The sequence below is a fragment of the Lampetra planeri genome, chromosome 2 (genome assembly GCF_965212315.1).
Source record: "Lampetra planeri chromosome 2, kcLamPlan1.2.h2, whole genome shotgun sequence".
Classification (NCBI taxonomy): domain Eukaryota; kingdom Metazoa; phylum Chordata; class Hyperoartia; order Petromyzontiformes; family Petromyzontidae; genus Lampetra; species Lampetra planeri.
Window position 1 is genome coordinate 33,535,712 of NC_136108.1, and position 24,200 is coordinate 33,559,911.

At 51.8% G+C, this 24,200-nt stretch overlaps 1 protein-coding gene across 1 annotated transcript; it reads right to left on the reverse strand.

Moving 5' to 3' along the window:
* Nucleotides 1–3,074: 3,074 nt before the first annotated feature.
* On the reverse strand, nucleotides 3,075–24,200 carry EPHX2 (epoxide hydrolase 2). The gene is made up of 19 exons (XM_078613745.1): nucleotides 23,520–24,200; nucleotides 20,617–20,704; nucleotides 19,845–20,001; nucleotides 18,750–18,940; nucleotides 17,869–17,991; nucleotides 16,416–16,496; nucleotides 16,166–16,261; nucleotides 15,578–15,656; nucleotides 14,317–14,351; nucleotides 14,147–14,173; nucleotides 11,754–11,839; nucleotides 10,496–10,610; nucleotides 9,321–9,389; nucleotides 8,291–8,333; nucleotides 6,413–6,515; nucleotides 5,537–5,606; nucleotides 4,998–5,078; nucleotides 4,043–4,101; nucleotides 3,075–3,773 (listed from the first exon to the last, which is right to left on the reverse strand). The coding sequence occupies exons 1-19, from the start codon at nucleotides 23,609–23,611 to the stop codon at nucleotides 3,689–3,691; spliced, it is 1,680 nt and encodes a 559-aa protein (XP_078469871.1). The 5' UTR covers nucleotides 23,612–24,200; the 3' UTR covers nucleotides 3,075–3,688.

Consider the following 24,200-nt stretch of genomic DNA (forward strand, 5'->3'; position numbering starts at 1 on the left):
CTCTGCGATTCGATTTTTGTCCCCCCCCCCCCCCCATTCTTTTCACGTTTTACGAGGCTCCCTAAAAAACCCGTTATTACCTGACACAGTATATATACGTCCGCATTACTTTGAGGACTCGGTAATTGTTTGCAGACAGCAGCAGCGCTCTCTCTCGCTCGCTCTCTCCGTCTCTCCACCGGGCACTTGTGGGTGCCCCCTACGCCGCCCAGGTTTTACGTGGGCCCCCACACGCCTGCTGCTTTACTCGTCCGTACGGTGCCACCCACCTGAGACAGCGTGACATTGGCGGTCCCAGTTTCACTGTGTGGCCACAATAACAGCCGATTGTGCGTTGGGGGTTATATCGAACTACCCCCCGCCAAAATGTATCGAGATCTAGTAATCGAAGAATAGGGTTTCCCCTTTTTTTGGCAACGAAACAGGTGTTGAGGTTCTAGATTTGAAGTTTTCGTGACTGCAAGGGTCCATATGCTTTGTTTTTTTTTGGTAAATTCACGTAGGTAAATCACTTGATACAGTAATTTTGCTGTGACGGTGCCACCGAAACGTCGTGATTTAATATAATTAAATTACGTGACTTTACCGAAAAAATCAAAGAGTAAGGTGTTGAGATGTTAAAACACCAAACTGAAACCTTTTACAAGGAATCATGTCTGCATTAACCACAATACTTGTGGTCAGAATGCAAACAAAAAACATACTCTGATAATATATGCATTGTCCTTGAAACTGATTGGTGCATACCAGAGACAGCTTTGTCCCAAACGGTGTTAGACCAGAGGACGCCTTTTGGTCTAACACCGTTTGGGACTAGGCTCAAAAGAAAGCTATTTTGGTACTGGCAAAGGAGGTCCCATGATCCAGTAATCGCTAAAAAAAAACTTGCGAGTCGCAGCCCCGCCGACCAGCAGAGGTGTCTGGGTATTGTGACCGACTGACGTCTTTCGGTAACGAACGAAACGTTTCGTGGAGGAGACGATGTTTTAAGAGAATGTTGCTGCTGAGTTTTCCTGACCGATGACTATTTAAACGCCGGCAGCTGGCGAGTCGTTTCGAGCGAGCACGCTGCCCGGTATGGAAGTTTGCGTGCTCCCTCGCTTGAACCGCGAGGTTCAAGAACAAAACAACAACAACAACAACAAAAAATCCCAAATCCAGGTGACGGCAACACGCTTCATTTCATCGCTACGCCGTGTTAAAATATGTATGACGTACTTTCCGTACAACCGGTGATATTGCAGGACATTCCTCGTTTTGAGTCGACGCTGTTTCGAATATGCAAATCAACACAATAAACGTACAGTTGCATGCGATTTCCGCGATTTTGTCTCGTTGTTTTCATTGCCCGCTTCAATCGACGAAATTATCGGTGACTCACCGTCATTGCATTGAGAAAACCCCCCTTTCCCTGGTTACTTTTGCGCCGTCACCAACATTTGGAGCCTGCGCCGTTCGGGCAGTTTACACAGCAATGTCATTCATGCACTCGCAATTCACCATACATTTTAAGACTAACACTAAAGACATGAATGTTGTTGGGTTTTTTCAGATGGCTTACGAATAAGCCGAATTAAGCGGACACAAACGAGAGTAGTCTGGAGCACATTTAACTTTTCGATTTGAGTTCGTGCTCGTTTTTCGTGAATATTATTTCCAGCGTGTTCTCGTTTTGTTTATGACCTCGCATTTCGTCTGCAGTCACTTTCTTACTATCTCAAGTTCTGCTATAAACTGTATGGCAGGCTTAGTGGTGTAAATAATAAATGATGATGCTGCCGCAAAAAAAAACCCTATGATTTTTTATTAATGAGTTAAACTTACGGGGGGGGGGGGGGGGGGGGTGGCACATGGCCCACGGGCCACAAAGGGGCACTTGGAGGCGCGATTCGTAGGTCACACAGATGTGAGTTGTGAACAGGGCTTCACTTCTCGATATGATCCGGACCGCTGCTAGGCTTGGCTTGGAATAGGGATTATCGGCCGAAAGGCACTGCCACTTGAGTACCAAGCACTCCGCATGAAGTCCTACATTATTGTACCCTGCAGTTCCTACGGACAAGGTTTATAGATATTGAAGACAAAATAAGGTGAATGTGGATGCGGTGTGCCGAAATAGTTTCTCGCAACGGTGTTCTGAACTTTTCTGGCTAGAATTAAAGCGCCGGTTGTTGAAAACTTCCCATAACTAACAGCGATAGCCCAGGCCCTGACGTGGCTCCATCTCCACAGTGGTGGTTCTACCAATCTCTGCCGCTGCTCCACTGGCGACGTGAAAACTCTTTTCTTCTCAAAATACTTTTTTCGTACTATGCGCGGCATCTGCAGATATGGCACAGCGAATGGGACCTTGAACCCAGCTGGTGGGTTTCTTGTGCCCTCCACACAGTGGCGAGATGTTAACAACCTCTCCTGGTATACAGGAGATCGTTGGTTCAATCCCGACCCTGACGCTTGTATATTTGGAGTTTGCGTGTCTTTCTCCCAGTGGTCGCGTGGATTTTTCTTCGGGTTTTCGGAGTTTTTTCCCCTCCACATTTAGGAATATGCGTGTAGAGTATTTGGCTGCGAAACATTTCCACGCGATAAGCCACTTCGTTGAGCAATAATGTGTGGCCAGGTCGCTTCTGAAAAAGAGATTTATGGCTCGGTGGGCTTTACCTGGTCAAATACAAAATAGTTTAGTTTTATGATCACTGGATATCTGTGAAAAAAATAACTTGATAGGTCATTGGATTCCTCCAGGCTACTAAATAAAGATTCTGATTATGTTTAAAAGCAGTGGGACGATCACAAGCTGGGCTAGAAGACAAAAATACACTCCCAACCATTCTCAAGCCACCTCAAGGCCTCCCCACGTGGGTCATGATTTTTTTTATTTGACCATACATCTCCACGATGGTCAATGCTGGCTGGTTCAGAGCTTGTGTGGGGTGGGAACCCATTCTGTCATCGCTTGTCACCGATGTCAGCCGTGGCGGCCCCGAATTAAAAACTCTGGTCCCGTCGCGTTCAGAGCACAGCACGCAAATCACTTCATCGCCAACTCCACTCTCATGGACACACGGAGGACATTTATTGATTGAATGTTTATTGATTGCTTGGATGTATAACCACCACCAATTAACCACTGCAGGCACTCCCGCTTCACTTGTTCAATGTGTAAGCCACCAATACTAATATACCAATAGCCGCCATTCGCCACTAAGTGACGGTGACGTCACCACGGCGCCTGTGCCAGGCCAGGTGCACTTTGAGGCCACGTGAGGTGCTGACAGGAGGTCACGGGATAGACCCAGGTGCCATGGGTTGACTGAGATGACTGGCAGATGCCACCACCTGTGCCCCCTACTGTGCCAACTTGCTGAATTTTAGCCGCCCGGTGCTCTGCTCGTTGTTGTGAGCGTCGCTCCTCTACCCTCCGTTGTTGTTGGAGGGCGACTGCCTCAAACTGCCCAGTAGCGTCCAAGAGCCTCCTCCACAGAGGCCGATCTTGACACCGCTGGTACCAGTCTTCGGCAAGTCCATTCAGCTCTACATCCTCCTGTACCGCATCAGCTCCATCTCTTCTCCAGCCTGTGTCGTGCCCATTTAGACCCCCCCTCTATCCGGCCAAACAGAAGCTGCTTGGGCATGCGGTTGTTGGGCATGCAAGGGGGCTACATGACCCAGCCAAGGCACGGCTCCTTCAGAGCTTGGCTTGCTTCTGTTGCGCGCCCGGCTCGTGCACCTTTGCCAGCCACTCAACCAGGATCTTGTTGAGCTCAGCAGGGCTGCAATATAACAAAAAAGGTGCATTAAACCTGGCAACCTCTTTGGTCAAACCCCTTCCGAGCGAGTTCCCTTTCCAAGGCGTCCTCTCGCTGGCAACGCTCCCCCCCCCCCCCCCCACGCGACCCCCCTTCCAAGTCACGACACTAGCGGTTGATCGGATGCAGCCACAAGTCTGTGGCGAGAGAGAGAGTGAATGTAATGAGTCGGCAACGGATGTTTGCCGTGCCCCACACGCCACTCGAATTGCACGAATCCGCGACGCTCTTACCGCTCCATCTGAGTCCAGTGGCCACAGTTTTCGATGTGGGCTCGGGTCAAGTTCGGCACCTGCGGAAGCAGCGACGCGATCAGCACGGTTGGCTACATATGGTGCGAAAGAATGTCGACACATACGTGCGCATGTACGTACATGCGTACAACATGGACGTCATCGCCAAACGCAATAGCGGCAGAAGGTAACGGCGTCAAGTTAGAGCTTCGGGGACGGTGGCCGATGGTCAAGAAGCGTGGCGGCCAAGGAATGAGTTGCGTCTCTTTGCGAGGGGGTTAACGTCCGCCGATGAGATGGAGCGATGAAATCCGTCCACGTGCAAGTGCTAGTCGGATTGTTACACCGTCAGTTCAAGGGAGATAGATGACAGCGGATTGGAGAGGCCTTCATCCAGCAATGGATGGACCATGGCTGATGATGATGATTAAAGAGTGACTGCAGTTTATTTAAATTGTCATCTCACATGAACGGACGCATACCGTACTACTTTTATAATTAGACGTTGGAAAAGAAAATGAGCATAATACGTTTACGTAAACCAATATTCTATGCGCGTGTGTATCGGTGTGCATTTGTCTTTGGGCAGTGGTAGCGCAGTGCTTAGCGCGCTGCACCGCCCTGTGCTACCAACCCGGCGACGCGAGTTCAATTCCCCACCAGGCCTTCACATCGGTGGCGAATATTGGAACCGATTGTGAGCTTTATACGAGCACCTGGTGCGATATGTAAGAATCATAACTGGGGAGACAAAGGCGGCCCGGCGTGGTGCTGACCACACCTTACCGTCGTACGCCTGTGCAGGCCTTCATAGGTGCTGCTCGCTTCACAGTACTTGCCCCAACAGCCCTGTGCAGGCTACACGGGGGGGGGGGGGGCTCTGTGGTCTGTGTGTGTGTGTGCACACATGCGGATGCGTGCGTGCGTGCGTGCGTGCGTGCGAGTCTGTGCGTACCCAAGACTCCATGCCCGTGGTCATCAGTGGGGACAAGACGGAGTCCTTTTCTGCCGTGACCATCAGCCCTGGGACTCGCACCTAGGGAGCACGGCACCCAACACGAGGCCTACACGACGCCGTCGAGACGCCCCCCGCCACGCTGGCAACGCGGCGAGGGCACGGTGAGACCGGCGGTGGCTCATGCCGAGGGTTGCCACAGCGGTCGTGGGAACCGCCACTGCTGCTGTTACCTACAACCACCACCTCCACTACGTTGCCACCACCATCATCACTGCCCCCGCCAACAACCACCACCTCCATTGCACCGCCACCACCACCACGACGCTATCATCATCACCACCGTGTCACCGACACCACCCCCACCGTCATCGCAGCCACCACCACCATCCATCACCTATCACCACCACCACGACCACCACCATCAGCCATCACCTATCACTACCACCACCACCATCAGCCATCACCTATCACAACCATCACCATCACCTATCACAACCACCACCAGCTGACAATGCGACTCGGCACCCATAACTCACCTTCCACTTTGCCGACGGCGAGAGCCACTTCCAGTTGCCCAGCATGTTGCGGTACCAGTTTAAGGGCCCCCTGTAGTCGCGCACGGCACAAGGGACTTGTGAACGGCAGCAACAAGCCGGCCACTACCGCTGGGCCACGTCTCCGCCCGATGTCAATCGACAACGCAACTCAATAATTTTGTCTGTGACGCACAAAGCCCCATTTAGCCAGTCACCCGGGTCGTTTGCAAAGGAGATCCGTGGTGCATCGGCCCGGAACAAGCGCAACAACGTCAGAGTGATCCGTACGGAGGGACGGGCAATTAGCACGGTGCGAATGAGGTTCAACATACACACACACGCGCATGCAAAATCAGCGCTTAAAAGAGCAAAAATTCAGAATATTGGAGTGCCCGGGTTTGGCACTTGTGCTGCAGCTGCCGTACAATCCTGGTGTAAACATCGCCACAGGGAGACAAAGGTGGTCGGGTATGGAGCTGGCCAGACCCCCCGCACCCCTGTACCAGTCCGGCCTTCATAGGTGCTCGCGAACAGCACTTGCCCCAGCAGTCTGTTGAGGCTAAACGGGGGATCTTTGTATCTGATGATTATGCTGCTGCTGATGATGATGCTGAAGGTAACAGTGTAGTGAAAGTGATGATACTGCTTATAATGATGTATAGATGATCATGGTTAATTACACTATGTAACACAATTTTTGTTCCTGGGTAGTAAGTGTTATACTGGTGGGAACATCCTGGTTACACCAGCCCACAGGGGATTATTGTGTCCGTCCGTCGTGCAGGGAGGGGCTGGGTGGGGAGGGAGGGTGGGGCTGGATGGGGTTGGGTGGGGGGGGGGCTGGGAGGGGCTGGGTGGGGGAGGGGCTGTACGAACCTGAATCCCGACTTGGTGAACTGCTGCACGTACACCTGCAGGGACTTGTCGCTGAGCAGCGAGCTCATCGCGGGGTCTTCCGGCAAGCCGACCAAAAACCCCCCTGCACAGCAACGAGTGTCGGAATCAGATTAGCCCGGTCGGCTACGTGCGGTGCGAAAGAAGTTCAACACACGCAGTCGCTCGCTCACCGGCGGTCAGTCGCCCCCATCGCTGCTGCTTCACCTGCCGAATCCTCCACCCTGTGTCGAGGACTTTGGTTCTCCAGATACCGAATGCTCGTCCCATCCAAAATGTGCTCATTCACCGCACGGCAGGTCACAGCACACTCTACTCACCTACCAACGCATTCACTCACCAACTCACTCAAATACTCACCCACTCACTTACCCACTCGAACACTCACCCACTCACTCGAACACTCACCCACTCACTATTTCACTCATCCACTCACTCACCACACCGCAGGTCACAACACCACTTCTCTTTCTGCTTCCTTGCTCCGATGTGGAATTCTGCTCAACTGTCGTATTTACCCCAATCTCTCACAATAACCTTGCTCAATGCAAGAAGAAGCTGGTTAACTCTCATCCATTACAACTTTAAAACGTGATGATAGGTGAGTGTGTGATCCGCAACTGCGCGAGTAAGTAATTCGCAGAGGTGTGGACTCGAGTCATGTGACTTGGACTCGAGTCAGACTCGAGTCATGAATTTGATGACTTGCGACTCGACTTGGACTTGCATAACAATGACTTTGTCCCACCTATGAGATGTGGACTCGAGTCATGTGACTTGGACTCGAGTCAGACTCGAGTCATGAATTTGATGACTTGCGACTCGACTTGGACTTGCATAACAATGACTTTGTCCCACCTATGAGATGTGGACTCGAGTCATGTGACTTGGACTCGAGTCAGACTCGAGTCATGAATTTGATGACTTGCGACTCGACTTGGACTTGCATAACAATGACTTTGTCCCACCTATGAGATGTGGACTCGAGTCATGTGACTTGGACTCGAGTCAGACTCGAGTCATGAATTTGATGACTTGCGACTCGACTTGGACTTGCATAACAATGACTTTGTCCCACCTATGAGATGTGGACTCGAGTCATGTGACTTGGACTCGAGTCAGACTCGAGTCATGAATTTGATGACTTGCGACTCGACTTGGACTTGCATAACAATGACTTTGTCCCACCTATGAGATGTGGACTCGAGTCATGTGACTTGGACTCGAGTCAGACTCGAGTCATGAATTTGATGACTTGCGACTCGACTTGGACTTGCATAACAATGACTTTGTCCCACCTATGAGATGTGGACTCGAGTCATGTGACTTGGACTCGAGTCAGACTCGAGTCATGAATTTGATGACTTGCGACTCGACTTGGACTTGCATAACAATGACTTTGTCCCACCTATGAGATGTGGACTCGAGTCATGTGACTTGGACTCGAGTCAGACTCGAGTCATGAATTTGATGACTTGCGACTCGACTTGGACTTGCATAACAATGACTTTGTCCCACCTATGAGATGTGGACTCGAGTCATGTGACTTGGACTCGAGTCAGACTCGAGTCATGAATTTGATGACTTGCGACTCGACTTGGACTTGCATAACAATGACTTTGTCCCACCTATGAGATGTGGACTCGAGTCATGTGACTTGGACTCGAGTCAGACTCGAGTCATGAATTTGATGACTTGCGACTCGACTTGGACTTGCATAACAATGACTTTGTCCCACCTCTGGTAATTCGTAACGCAAGTGTCTGTTAGCACTCGAATTCGTGGTTAGACTCAACGATTGTACATAGCAGTGTTGTTGTTTTTGAACGTGTATCTAAAACCGAAACAATTCCACCGTACCTCTCTCCCTGACGTTGGACGTGTTTATTTTAGGGTCCCGATCCTGTGAAGACAGCCACACACAACATCAAACGTGAGTGCATCCGGGCCATGTTAGCAGAGTGCACAATCATACGTGCGATTATTCATAGGCGAGCTCACACCGGCTACGAACGCATCAGCCCACCCATGTCTCTCCGTTGATAAAGACGTTCTCTGGGGGGGGGGGGGGGGGGGGGGGGGGGCTCTCACGCCACACAGCCCCGTGTCCAAAAAGTGACGGACGGCTGCAGTGTCGCTTCTTTTGGACACACCGCCCCCGTCTTGGTACGGCAAACCCTCAAAGGAATGGCGCCGGTCCTACAACCCGCCCTCCTCCCCCACTCCGTGATCCATGGATCAAACAAATCACTTGAGACACCGGTGTATGCCAGCCAAGAACACGAGGCTGAGGCCCAGACGTGACATCACTCTGCACAGATGTTTAGACGGCTGCTTGCGTTGTGGCCGAAACGTCGTGAGAATTATTTTATTATGTTTTATTTTTATTATTTTATTATTTCCCTTCTACGTGACTTTACCGAAAGAACCAAGAAGAAGATGTTTAGATATCACTGACGTTGGCCGTGGCCGGGAATCGAAGTCAGGTCACCGGGTTTGCAGCGCAGTGCGCTAACCACTCTGCCACCGCTTCCGTACACAAGACAAAGATACTCCGTATAGCCTTAGAAGAATTTTGAGACAAGTGCTGTTAGCGAGAACCTATGAAGGCCGGCACAGCACACGGAGGGGTGGGTGGCCAACGCCACACCTGGCCGCCTTTGTATTCCTAGTGGTGATGTTTACACTGCACCAGGTACTCATTTGAGGCTGAGTTGGCCTAGAGGAGGCCCGGGACCGGTTCAGATAATCGTCACTGGTGTTGGCCATGAGCGGGAATCGAACTCGGGTCGCCGGGTTCGTAGCGCAGCTCGCTAACTGTTGCACTATCGCTCTACATGCACGCACACTCATGCACGCACGCACGCACGCTCACATGACCCCTCCTCACCTCCGGATACCTGAAGAATAGTTTGAACGTCCGCTCCAGGTTCTTTTCGAACTCTGCCTCGGCCACTCCCTACGCGTGGCCACACAGCGAGCGTCAGACATCCAAATTAGCACGCGGCCGTTCGTAATAATAATAATTATTATTTAGCACATTTTATGTTCGTGTCATTCTAATAGCGCAAGGCTATCACAAAGGCGCTGCGTTTCACAGACGCAGTGTGCGGCAGTTTCGCAGGGTGGCTATGTTGCTGCGCGCGATCCCAAATTAGTGATTTGCGGTGTTTATTTTTTCGATCTCGGCACTTTTGGACCGTCGCTCCGGCACGCAATGGCTAGCTCGTCTTTATCGGCACATATTCTACGGTGAAAGCACCCGCAGTATTAACCAGGGCGGCCAGCCCGATTCGAACCGCGAACCTCTGCAACGCGCTACCTATGGCAATGCACACCGCCTGCTCCTATAAACGTCTTTGAAATAAATAAATACATCTTTTATGTGAGGGTGCAGTATTTTAGGACCATTCTTGCTCAAAACCTGCAACGGATCTGGGCAGCGGTGAGCTGTGGCGAGTTTCATAGCCACTCGTTTATGGGTTTCATATTTGTTTGTAAAACAAGTGAAGTGTCCTCAGACACAAAAGACAAAGAGATCCCACACTGTTGGGACAAGTGCCGTTAGCGAGTAGCACCCTACACGAGCGGCTGGTTGGCCAGCACCACGCCCGACCGCCTTTGTCTCCCCAGTGGCGATGTTTACACACCGCACCAGGTACTCATTTAAGGCTGAGTCGACCTAGGGGTGGCCCAGGACCGGTTCAGATAATCGTCACTGGTGTTAGCCGTGAGCGGGAATCGAACCCGGGTCGCTAGGTTCATAGCGCAGCGCGCTAACCGCTAAACTGCCACTCCACACACACGCGCGCGCGCGCGCACACCCACACGCGTGGACAAACTTGTCTCCTGGGCATAGCCAAGCTCTGTTGATCCCCTTGCCCATGAATTCCGCATTGCTCCACACACCCGCTTCGACCACCCAGTGAGGTTATCAACGGCCGACGGGCCAATCGACGGCTGAAGACGTAAGACGCGAGCGATGAAGTACGGACACGAACGGCGGGCCGAGACGCGACGGCGACGGCGGCGATGGACGTGCGCCGTCGCTGTTGATTCACTCGCCGGCTTCTGGAAGTAGAGCATGTAGTCGAACACGCCAGGCTTCTTCGCCATCTTCTCCACGGGACTCTCGCTCGGGTTGGTCGGCAGGAACGGGGTGTTGATGCCGCCCACCGCCCTGCCGCGTGTGACAACGCGCAAGGGGGGGGGGGGGGGGGATTGTTCGGGTGAACTCGGAGAGGGGCGAGAGCTGCATGCTGGGGGTGCTGGAGGCTGCTGTGTGGTGGGCAGCCGAGGGGTGGTGCAGCAAAACCCGATCTTCATTACGATGTAAAATACTCAGTGGCTGAACGAAATACTTTTATATACTAGAGGACCACAGAGCTTGGCGCTGGTTCGCTGCCTCTCCGGCTCGCCTGGGGTTCCTCGGGGAATGCGAGATGCAAATGTGCTGGAAAGACGTGATAGACAATTTAACATGTATATTTAAAGCAGACGTTAAGTCACATTCCCAGATCTGTCCACCCGCATTAAAATTCTTAAATATTTTTCACACATCCCCATCAGCCGTACGGCCTCATGGGTGCGTGTCATATTCTTTAAGGCGTGATGTCTCCACCACGCACTTTCCCGGCCGCGTGCCAGCCAGCAAAACTTGTTTATATATACACAGTATGATGATCATTATTACCAGCCCATTTTCTCTGATCAAATCGACCTGAATGCGTCACTTGAACTTATCAGATCTCAGATCCTAAGTAGGGTTGAGCCTGGTACGTGCTTGGATGGGCAACCACCATGCATCACAAGTGACCCGCCAGCTATGATTAAGGTGTAATCAGTATCCAGCCGGGCTGCTCAGCAGGAGAGTGAACGGCTCGCAATCGGAAGGTTGCGAGTACAAATCCTAATTGGTTCAATAATATGAAAAGTTAACACTGGTTGCAGCGGTTAGCTTATGGACATACTCGTCCCCCTCCATAGGAATGTGGACTTTCCTCCACTGGCTCAGGGCTGGACACAGGAGACGCGCACCGATGCCTCAACGCTCAATTGAGAGGGCAGTAAAAATCACACGTGACTTTGAATTCGTATTCACGCAGCTCGTCAAGTAAAATGTGACTACGCATTTGAAACACAAGTTTTCCCACCGCCGCCACCACCGCCACCACCACCGCCGCCGCCACCGACACCACCACCGCCACCGCCACCACCACCACCACCGCCGCCGCCACCACCACCACCACCGCCGCCGCCGCCACCACCACCAACACCAGCTGGAGTTTGCCTCAATCGTCTGCAACGCCCATTCGGGTCTCACCGGAGCCTCTCGGGGAATTTCAGCGCGAGGTTCCACACGACCGCACCGCCCCAGTCGTGGCCCAGGAACGTGGCCTGAATAATCCCCTGGTCAACACACCCAGCCAGAGAAACATTTGTGGTCTCTCTCGATTGTTATTTCAATTGTCCGACGTTTCACGCCACGTGCTCGGAGGTCTTTCATCAACCGAAGGCTCTCTGAAACGTCGAATGCCGTGCCGCACAAGTAAGCGGTACAACCGGAAATCACATCGTCCGTTCGAAACTCTCCTACAGCACAGTGCGTCACCTTGCTCGTTTGAGAACGGCACGTGGAAGGATACGTCACAGAACTACTGCTGAAATCCGTTCAAGTGGCCTTTTGCTTTATCCACAAACGAGAGGGCGCGCTTTCCCGCACAGCTCACTACGTAGAAATGTTTGTCGCACAGCGGCGAAACCGATGTTCATCCTGACCACGAAGCTTTCGTCAAGAAGCTAACCAGCCAGGTGGAGCCGACACGTCAGACATCGTGCTGAACAGAGATGTGCAGCACCGTCACGAACAAACAAAAGACGGAACGCAGTCGTGACTGGAACATGCCTCGTGATGACATGATGGAGACAATTAGAATGAATTTGAAAGCAGTGGTGACGGTCATTAGGCTTAACATGTCAGCTTTCGCGACCAATGTCATCCATAATAGAGGGTTTTTTGGGTTAGATCTCGTAAATATATAAATGTGTCGTTAAACCCGGCCACCACCCGATACAGCCAACTAGTAAGGGTTGTCACGTCTATGCCTCTATTTAAGAAACAAAACAGGTGGACTTCTCCACAAATCTGGCTGTTGCCTGATGAAGCTGGTTGTAATTACTGGCGAAACGTCGTACTCAGATGGTAAATGTTGTGGCTTGGCTCTCCAACACACCGGTGTGCTGTACTAGTGACGAATTGTCACGTTCTGTTTATGTGACAACCCTTACTAGCTGGCTGTGTCGGGTGGTGGCGGGCTTAACGTCACATTTATAGAATTACGCGAACTAACCCAAAAAAAACTCTATTATGGGGTCATTCGGTGTGATCTGAAAAAAAAATACTCTTGATAAAACACCATTGCAGACTCACACATGTTTTCAAAACAGATATCAATACGCGCAGGATGAAAACATATATAGGGGTTAAATCTTGACTTAAAGCTTTCGTGACTGCAGGAATTCATACTTTTTGGGTCTTTCGGTGAAGTCACGTGGATAGAAAAATAATTAAAAATATAGAAATCATATTTCTCCTGCCTCAGCAGCAGAGGTGGGACAAAGTCATTGTTATGCAAGTCCAAGTCGAGTCGCAAGTCATCAAATTCATGACTCGAGTCTGACTCGAGTCCAAGTCACATGACTCGAGTCCACATCTCATAGGTGGGACAAAGTCATTGTTATGCAAGTCCAAGTCGAGTCGCAAGTCATCAAATTCATGACTCGAGTCGGACTCGAGTCCAAGTCACATGACTCGAGTCCACATCTCATAGGTGGGACAAAGTCATTGTTATGCAAGTCCAAGTCGAGTCGCAAGTCATCAAATTCATGACTCGAGTCTGACTCGAGTCCAAGTCACATGACTCGAGTCCACACCTCTGCTCAGCAGTTCTGCTGTATTTTTTCACCTGAAGACGATTGCTTGTGTTGCGATCGAAACGTCGTGATTATTTGAAAAAAATTCTATCGACGTGACTTTACCAAAAGACCCAACAGTATATCAAAGTTCAAAGTTCATTTATTAGGTATAGCCCTGTGAGCCATTCGGCTCTTGAATCGGGTGCAACCGCAACAAACAAAAAAACATGAACAAGAAAACATCTTAAAGTGAATATGTGACTATGTGCAAACAGAAAATCCAAGAAAAGACAGCAAAATATTGCAGAAAAATCACCGTACACCAACCCTGTGCAAATATCCCAGTGGGATGCAAGTCAAACAACAACAACCACAAGACAACTGAGATTAAGGCCATCAGTCTAACTCTGTACTACAACAAACAAACATGGCCAAACCTAAAAACGTTCGAAAATCACCAAAATAAAGCCATACAAGCAATGAAACAGTGATCATAGGAACTGTGACCGAATTTTCACAATAAACGACGTGAACAACATGTAACTACCAAACTCTGCAGCCGTAGCTGGCTGCATGAGTCACTCCACAACAGTAGGAGCATCAGTCGGAGTGTCAACATTTTTCAATGCACCTTTAAGATCAGCGCACTAAATCAAAACACAGATCATACTTTGCATACTTTGCATACTTTGCATATACAGGGTGTCAAAACAAGGTAAGCGATAATCTCCTTTGCAACACATATTGTCGTCCACGCAATTCCACGTGTGTGTGCGTTTGCGCTTAAACATATGAACTCACCAGCTTGTTCAAAAAGCTTATAATTCCCTAGAAAACAAACAAAGAGCATGCATTGTTAACACCGCCTTTTGAACAATCACCGTGTGTGTAAACATGTGCTCGTGTTGCTCAACGTTGTATAGACAGCTTTATAAAAAGGCAACATTTCTTGCCGCAAAATTTTTAAATACCTTGCAGATATTTTCCTGCGAGTATTCCTCGACATCTGAAAGCATAAAAGACCGCGACGACTCATTAGTTTCCGAAACGTTACAACAGATCTGTCTCTAAGAGCCTCTTTTTCCACCGCACAACCGAGACCGTGACGGCCCCGCAATGAGCCAGGCCCCTCCCCCTCCGGTCGCGGCTCAGGGGTTGCCGGTGTCGTTTTTCCACTGCGGAACCCGAGCCGTGCCGAGCCGAGCCGTGCCGCCAACGAGCGATTACGAGACGTGAGCGGATGACGACGACGCCGGCGCGGTGACGTCACGGTGACGTCACGGTGGGCACGCCCCGATGAACGCGTCGTGAGCACCGTCCATTCGGTTTCAGACGTCCCCCGTGAAACTGGCGTATTACGGTTTGGCTCTGGCACGGCAGGCATGGTACTATGGTCATACATCCAGTGGGGAAACCGCTCGTTACCGGGGGGGCGGTGGGGGGGGGCAGGGGGGGGCGAGCTGGCCTGGCCTCAGAAGTGCCAGTGGAAAAAAAGGAAGTTTCGGGGTCTGTTGAGTAACCACCCTTGAGTAACTGTCGTTGTGCAGAGTTGGATAAGGGCTCGTTCTAACTTTAAGGGAACCATGAACCTATAGTATTGACCTAGTTAATTAATTTAAAACTCCACAATCAGCAAGAGTTCTCACCATGCTATTAGTATCCAGCAGTGACCAAGTTTGATGAAAACGACCTCCATAATCACGTGTCTATGGGGAGATCGTCATCCGCCGTATGGACTGACATAATAGGGCTGATGTAAAAAAAGATATAACTTTTTTCAAATTTTCTTGCTGTGGATTTCACACCTGATGATGATTGCTTGTGTTGCAGTCGTAACGTCGTGAGAATTGTATTGTTTTATATTTGTATTATTTTATTGGTTCGCTTCTACGTGACTTTACCGAAAGAACCAAGAATATATAACAAAACACTTCGGGGATTTATGAAATGTATAAACGGTCTTCCCAATTATCTAGCATTTCTAGTTGGGAATCGTTATGTAAAAAAAAACAGAAAATATGGGAGCTTAAGCCATGACATTTCACAAGCGTCTTCAAGTTTCCAATAAAACCCCTCAGCTGACCAATACGTATGTCCCTTCCGCTGCTGATGACGCAACACAGTGCGCACAATCGCTCACCAAAGTGCCCACCCACTCCCAAAGCACTCCCACTTACAACCACGTATTGAGTTCCCCCCTTCGACCTGCAAACGTGGCATCCACTGCGTTACCTTGTGGATGGCTCGAGTCTCCATACCCGATCATGTCGAAGGCTATGACCCTGTAGCCAGCGTCAGCCAGACAAGGGATCTGCACACATCACGGCGCAGCCACAGTCTCAGCGTTGTGGGATGCTATTGTCACGAATGACGCGATATAAAATGAAAGTATTATTATGACAACGGGGGAGGGAGCGGGGGGGTCAGAGAGTTCACCACAACCCAATTACGTACGCGTGTCTGTTAAATGTGGCGAACTTTGAAGGCACAACCGCTGTCGGTGTGCGAAATGATGTTGCCAACATTTTCCCGTAACAATTTACGGTTACTCAAGGCTCGGGATCCCGGGTAAAGCGAGCACCAGGGTCGACCCAGAAGAGCTGGGATATTGACGACGCTGCACGTGCTTGCGCAGGGCTCGGTTGCGGGCAACTCCTCGCAAGAACTGCCTCCTGCGGTGTCAGAGAGCTCCTCTCGCGAGCAACCCTCACATCGAGGGAGGATAGGGGCGAACGGACGATGCTGAGCCTTCAGCAGTGGGCGAGAGGGGCACAGCTCCCCCCCCCCCCGCCGCCTCAGGCTCCCCCACAAGGCACGTACCTGGTATCTCCACGAGTACCAGCTCTCCGGAAAGCCGTGGCAGAGGCACACGACCGGCCCCTCGCCCATCTCCACGTAGTGCAGCTTCACACCGGGCTGCGGGTTCAAAACAACGTTGTTGTTACGCTACGTCCAGTGCTACTTACTCGGGTCGATCAAGCTGCCCAGGAATAATCTCCGCACCCGGGACAACCGCATCCAGTACATGTAAACCTGTCGCTCAGGCTGCGACTACGACTGTAGCACGCACCTTGATGTCGATGAAGCCGTGAGACACATCCTCCGGTTCGCACGGCACGGGAGCGAGGGCGGCGGCGTTGTCTGGCGCCAGCTGCACCCACGTGGGACGACACTGAATGACTCGCTCCGACTCGCTCAGGCTCGTTCAGGCTCGTTCAGACTCACTCCGTCTCACTCGCTGAGGCTTGCTCAGACTCACTCCAACTCACTCGCTCAAACTCGCTCAGACTCACTCTGACTCGCTTGCTCAGACGTGCTGAGACTCACTCACGCAGGCTCACTGTGACTCACTCAGACTCACTCACTCACTCACACTCACTCCGACTAACTCACTCAGACTCACTCAGACTCACTCTGTCTCACTCGCTGAGGCTTGCTCAGACTCACTCCGACTCACTCGCTAAAACTCACTCAGACTCACTCGCTCCGACTCACTCAGACTCACTCCGACTCACTCGCTCAGACTCACTCCGACTAACTCACTCAGACTCGCTCAGGCTCACTCTGACTCACTCTGACTGACTCAGGCTCACTCCGCACCAGGGTTACCGCGACATCGACTCTAAAGATGTGACGATAGTCGCGGTGTCAGCTTTTCCGCAGCTTTGTTTTTGTTTCATGACTGACTTTTGGGTGGGGGCACGTTAACGATCTGGACACATTTGTGTCTTGAAGACCCCTCCACCACCCGACACAACCAAACTAATTAAAAGGTCACAAGAACAAGCGTTTCACGTGCAAAGTATGATCATTTTCAGCTCACCGTTAAATAAAAAAAAAACAATTACCACAACCAAATTTTGCAATGAGATAGAATTACAATCGTAATTGCGCGCTGTATTTCCAGTTCTAATAACGGCTAATTAGAAGTTCTTCCACTGCACTTTGCTTAAGATAAAGTCTGCCGTAAGTCTTCTAACCATTTGTACTTGACAATCCGGAACGGCGATAATGCCCACGGTGTTAGTTACACTCGGACGGAGTGATTAACAGGCTCTCCGCTTTAAAGCTTTCGTGACTGCAGGGATTCATCTTCTTGGTGCTTTCGGTAAAGTCACGTAGAATTATCTTATAATGTTTTATTTTATTATTTTATTATTTCCATTCTACGTGACTTTACCGAAAGAACCAAGAAGATGCTCTCGGCTCTCGTTCAACCGCGCAGTCCGCTCTGCCTCTCGCCCACTGAGTGTACGAGGAAAGGCTGCGGCCGCCCCATAGATGAATTGGTCGGATAATATTGGAACTCGCTTTGTGCATTTCGCCCGGGCCCCTCTCCAACTATCGCAGGCAGTTTGTCTCTCGTCGTCATCATCATCATCATCACGTAAGGAGTCATCACGTGTGGAACACAGACAGTAAAACGATAATAAGTGAGTAAGAGACAGGGGAGTGGGGGGGGGGACTCATCCCCCTCTACCCCCCCCCCCCAGCCCCCCCCCCCCCCCCCGGAAGCCGCTTGCCTTCACGCCCGTGACGGCCTCCAGCTCGCGCAGCGCCACTGCGGTGTCCGCCACCAGGATGGTGGTCATCCCCATCTCCTTGGCTGGCTTCAGGTTGGCGCCAATGTCGTCCAGAAAGACCACCTGCGCGCCACGGCACGGGCAACGCCTCTCAGCCCGCCGCGATGGATCGATCGTTTTCTCGGTCGACTGACGTGTGGAACGCGTATGGTGCGGAAGAAGATCAACGTACGTACACGTGTGCCCCGTTGTGGTGGTCCAGTCGTGGCGAATTCAGAAGTTGTTCTGACTTAAATTGTCCAGGTCTGCTTTTGTAGCACAATGTGGTGCACTGCTTACGAATACAGTTCCAAATGGAAGTTTTCCCGTCTCGTGAAAAATATGTCGACGGTCCAATTAGCATCTATTGATAATAATAACTGTGTTTTATACTGCGCGATTAATGCAAATTGCAGTTTAAAACGCTGCAGAACACGTGATGCGCACGGTCTTTCGCACAGGGAGGCGCAGGTGAAAGCACAGACGGAGCGCTTGGCAAGGCAGACGGAACAATTGCCAAAGCTCTGTGTTCCCTTATCGGCAAGTTTTGGCCAGCTCCATCAATGCGTTCGGGCGGAAACCCCGAGTACCCAGAGTAATCCCATACCCACGGGGAGAGAGTTTTGTGAACGCGTGCGATCCGTCCTCCCAAGTGCTGACTTACAGGGAACCTACAAAAAAAAAGTGACTTGTCACGTCCGATTAACCAAGCGCCACTACGCCGCCCCGGGCGTTCGCGTGCGCCAGGCCTCGCTCGGTTTCGGGACGCGCGCGTGCACGCGCCCGGCGCATCTCTGCAACTCCGGCAAGCAGGCGGAGGGGAGGGGAGGTGGGGCGCGAACCTGCTGCGGAGTGGCCTCCAGTTGCCGCAGGGCCAGCGTGTAGATGGCCACGTCCGGCTTGCGCAGGCCCACGCGGCACGACTCGATCACCAGGTCGAAGCTGCGACGCAGTACGGACATGAACTTGGAGGTGGTGCCGCGGGCCGCGCTGTCGTCCACCCAGTTGTTCGTCAGGACGCAGGTCTTGAAGCCTGGCACCGTCGATAGGGGGGGGGGGAGGCACGGCAGCGGTGGTGGTGTGAGCGACGCGTCTCAAGGGGGATCTGCGCCGACGAAATGTTGGACTCTCCGGCTCGTTTACGGTTTGGGAATGAATGTCCCCCCCCCCCCCCCCCGTATAACCTCAAAAGGCTGTTGGGGCAAGTTCCGTTAGCGAGCACCTATGAAGGCAGACACGGTACACGATGTTTACACACAGCACCAGGTATTCAATTGAGGCCGAGTCGACCTAGGAGAAGCCCAGGACCAATTTCAAAACCAACCTTGGCCATCAGCGGGAATCAAACTCGGGCCCGCTGGCTTCGTAGCGCAGCGCGCTAACCGCTACACAACCACTCCCCAAATACATACAAGGACAAAGAAGATCCCCCGGTATAGCCTCAACATACTTTTGGGGCAAGTGCTGTCATCGAGCAGCAACACCTACGAAGGCCGGCACGGCACACGAGGTGTGTGGATTTTCGAGCACGACGCCCGCACACACACACGCTCACACGCAGACACGCGCGCTCACACACACACACGTGCGCACACTCACACGCACGCACGCTCACACACGCACTTGCGCGCACACACACACGCCCACACACACATACACGCGCGCACACACACACTCGCGCACACACACACTCACACACACACTCGCTCACACACACACGCTCACACACACACGCGCACGCTCACACGCACACACGCTCACACACACTCGCTCACACACACACTCACACACACACTCGCTCACACACACTCGCTCACACACACACGCTCACACACACGCACGCACACACACTCGCTCGCACACACGCTCATACACACACGCTCACACACGCTCACACACATGCACACACACACGCGTGACAAGAGGGAATGCGGCACCGTGGCTGCGCAGCTGCTGTGCCGCCCTGAGCATGGGCTCGTTGAGGCTGCCCGCGTAGAACCTCTCGAAGAACCGCTCGGCCGTGAAGCCCTCGGCCACGCTCAAGCCCCGCAGCTTCGCTTCCCGCTGGCACTCCTCGTTGAACTCCGGGTAGAACTGCGCCGCCAGGCAAAGCGCGCGTCGTCAATCGCCGTTGGCACCACCGTATTAGTGATGCGTGCGCGTGTGTACGTGTGGATGCGTGCGCGCGTGCGTGGGGAGCGCGAGTTTGGCGGTTAGCGCACTACGCCACGAACCTGGGGGCCCGAGTTCGATTCCCGCTCGTGGCCAACGCCGGTGGCAATTACCCGGGCCGGTGCTGGGTCTCCCCTAGGTCGACTCAGCCTTAAACGAGTACCTAGTGCGGTGTGTACACATCACCACGAGGGAGACAAAGGCGGTTGGGCTTGGTGCTGGCCACCCACCCCATCGTGGATACCGTGCCGGCCTTCATGGGTGCTCGCAAACAGCACTTGCCCCAAGTCTGTTAGAGGCTATGCGGGGGATCTTTATTGCCGAGCCATAGCGGCGAGCAGCACATTGGATTTGCAATCCAGAGGTCGCCGGTTTATTACCAATAACCTCCACTACATTTGCGACTTTTTTGTGATTGTGCTATTCCAGTTTCCGCACAAAAGCTCAACTTTGACTCGGGCCAAACTTTGGCACGAGCAAAACATGCTGCCGATAAGAAGTGTTCACAGTCGAAGAGCAAAATGGTAAATAATTCACCTGCTCCAGAGTGAGCTCTCCCCGCTCCAGTCTGTGCAGAGAAACGTCCTTCTCGTTCTTGACATCGAACACAGCTTCCAGGAGCTCCCTGCCGGTCGCGAGAAGACAAGAACATTTTCAAGCTTCAAGTTTCATTTATTTGGTATAGCCCTGTGAGCCATTCGGCTCTTGAATCGGGTGCAACCGCAACAAACAAAAAAATTAAAACATGAACAAGAAAACATCTTAAAGTGACTATGTGCAAACAGAAAATCCAAGAAAAGACAGCAAAATATTGCAGAAAAAGCACCGTACACCAACGCTGTGTGCAAAAATCCCAGTGGGATGCAAGTCAAACAACAACAAGCACAAGACAACTTAGATTATAAAAAAAAGCAATGAAACATGAGCAGAGAACGAGGAGAATGGCGATGTGGCTCAGGGCTCAAGAGTGCCAAGCTGGCAACCGCCGAGATCCTGGGTTCAGCCGCATGCGGTAACAAAAAAACCGGGCTCATGGTCTCAGCTCAGTCACCGCTGATTGAAAACTCACTTCTTTGAGAACTGCTTTTTGTGTGTTAGTTTGTTGTCCTTCCCCAACCACCCCCGTACCTCCGATCAGTGCGGTTGGCTACGTACGGTGCGAAAGAAGTTCAACGTACAGTACATACATAATCTGATTACATAAAAATATTATTTTTACGTGAAAACGTGTCTCTCAACTAATAATTTGAACACATTCCAGCCTTCGAGAATTAAAAATGGCAGTGTGACTGCCAACATATGATGGGCACTACTGTCTGTAGCAGGGGAGGTGGGTGGGAAAGTGTACCCCACCCCCCTCCCCGACTATGTGAACCAAAGGTTACTCTAAAGGCTCTCAGGAGTAGTTCTATGAAATCTTCTTACACGGACCGTGCTCAAAGAAAAAATGCATTCCACTATCGGAGTTCCGAGTGGAGCCTTGGCCTCGTGACCGTGATTGGTGACAGACTATTTCAAACAAATTTAAGAAAGAAACAAAACATGAACATAATCAAGTTTTTTGTAATGCTTGTTACAGTAAACGTTGCGTGTGCTAAATGGAAGTTTGCCAAACCACATAGAGAATGAGGCACTGAAAGGATTGCGCAACCGAGCGACTTAGATTGTATGTTGTTGCTGCAAGCGGCTTCTGCTGCATGCTGAACATGCATTTGTGTGTGCACTCTCAGTACGAATAACTCATCATCAGCCATGAGCTATGCACTGCTGGATGAAGTCCGACCCAAGCTGCGCACACACAACCGCACCTCCGATTCGCGGGGTTGGCTACGCGCGGTGCGAAAGAATGATCCGCCCCAGCTCGGCAAAATTGCTCACAAAGCTGATTTGATCATTCTAGATTTGAAGCTTTCGTGACTGCAAGGATTCATACTCTTAGGTTTGTTTCGGTAAAGTCACGTAGGTAAAAAGAAAATTAATAAAAGTAATAATATTACTTTTATTAATTTTTATTTAATTTAATTTTTTTACCTACCTGATTTGATCACTCCATCTCCCCAGCAGAAGCCCATCGGATGCATCCCGCCAACACCTCGTCACGCTGGTCAGTAGGGGCTAGCAGAGGGTGGCGCTTACCAAGGACTGGCTCAGATACTAGCCGCCTCCGACGTCGCCCACAGAACAAGGGATTTAATTCGTGGCAAGCCGGGTTCAGAGTTCATTTGCGGCCAAAACACCGCAGCGCAATTCCCCAACTCCAAGACGACACGGGCGAGGTGCTTGTTCCGGTCACTTAAGAGAACGGCGCACAATCACTCTTCGCTCTCGTGTCACGTCCGTGAATGCTGCCATGCGTTTCTGTTTTGCTAAAAACCTGAAACCTTTTTAAAGAGCCACATCACGTCCACGACTGCCGGTGTCAGGGTTTGTGTGCTTCCGTGAGCCTCTGCACTTACAGTGCCCTGGCAGAGGTCAATTATGCAACTCGGTAGTGCGAGTTAGGATTGCATGAAGAGTCAGTGTCTGCTGAGCGACCATGCTGAACCATCATGCACATCCTGCAATGCAAAATCCTGCACGCTGACAACAACAACACAACAACAACAACAACCACTCAACAAAGACATCCAGCACCCAGGGCATTCAACTAGAACACCACGAACATCACACACACAACCATGCACACATTACCGCCCCGTCCCACACACCCTCAACACACACACACCCTCAACACACACACACACAACACACACACACCCATGCACACCTGTACCGCCCCATCCCACACACCATCAACACACACAACACACACACATGCACACCTTACCACCCCGTCCCACACACCCTCAACACACACACACCCTCAACACACACACACACAACACACACACACACAACACACACACACACAGCACACACACCCTCAACACACACACACCCTCAACACACACACACACACATCCCACACACCCTCAACACACACACACACAACACACACACACAACCATGCACACCTTACCGCCCCGTCCCACACACCCTCAACACACACACACACAACCATGCACACCTGTACCACACCCTCCCACACACCCTCAACACACACACACAACACACACACACAACCATGCACACCTGTACCGCCCCGTCCCACACACCCTCAACACACACACACACAACCATGCACACCTGTACCACACCCTCCCACACACCCTCAACACACACACACACACCACGAACAAAAAATACAAAGAACCACCGCATAGCCTTAGCATGATGTTGGGGCAAGTGCTGTTAGCGAGCACCTGTGCCAAGTGCGTGAATGGCACACGAGGTTGGATGGGTGGCCAGCCCCACGCATGGCCAACGTTGTGACATCTCACCACACCTCACCCACACGCAGCTCACCCCGTACACCCCTCGCTCACCAGAGCACCACTCACCTCGGCAGGCTGGAGGCGCCGTGCAAGAGGTTTGGCGGCGGCAGCTTGACCAGCACCCCTCCGAGATCGAACATCGCGACGCGCAGAGACATCGCAGCAGCAGCACCACTCCACTCGACAATCACCCACACACGTGTCCTGGCTACAACTTACACACACACAAGACTCGGTCACACACACACGGCAGGCACTCGACGCTCACTATTTATAAGCCAGCACGCTGGCACACCACCACAGACGAATTGCTGGCTGTAGGCGTCACCATAACCACTCCCACTGACTGACCAGGTGAACGCTCACGCTCATACACACACGCACACTCACTCGCTCGCACGTGTCGCAGTGTTCCACGCACTCGCTGAACTCCTCACACAGACTCTCTCTCTCTCTCGAGACTCACTGACCACTCCAATCGCACCCCTCTCACACACACACCACCGGTCGCACACTCACTGTGTCTCACACACTCCTCACACTCCTCACACTCGAGCTCGTTCAGTGTACACTCAACTCGTCTCCCACTCCCTCCCCACCACACTCTTCCCTGCGTCTCGCCACTCTCCCTTATCCAACTCTCTCCCCGCAACGCTCTCCACACACTCCACGTCTACCCGCAACGCTCTGCGGGCAATACACGCGGCTCTGCGTCTCCCCGTCACCCCCCCACGTCTCCCCGCGTCA

Coding starts and splice junctions, on each gene's coding strand:
- EPHX2 (XM_078613745.1), bottom strand. CDS start 23,611: ATGTCTCTGCGCGTCGCGATGTTCGATCTCGGAGGGGTGCTGGTCAAG. Junction 15,657..16,165: donor GGTACTCGTGGAGATACCAG/GTACGTGCCTTG, acceptor TGATGTGTGCAG/ATCCCTTGTCTGGCTGACGC. Junction 9,390..10,495: donor TGCTCTACTTCCAGAAGCCG/GCGAGTGAATCA, acceptor GGCCACGCGTAG/GGAGTGGCCGAGGCAGAGTT.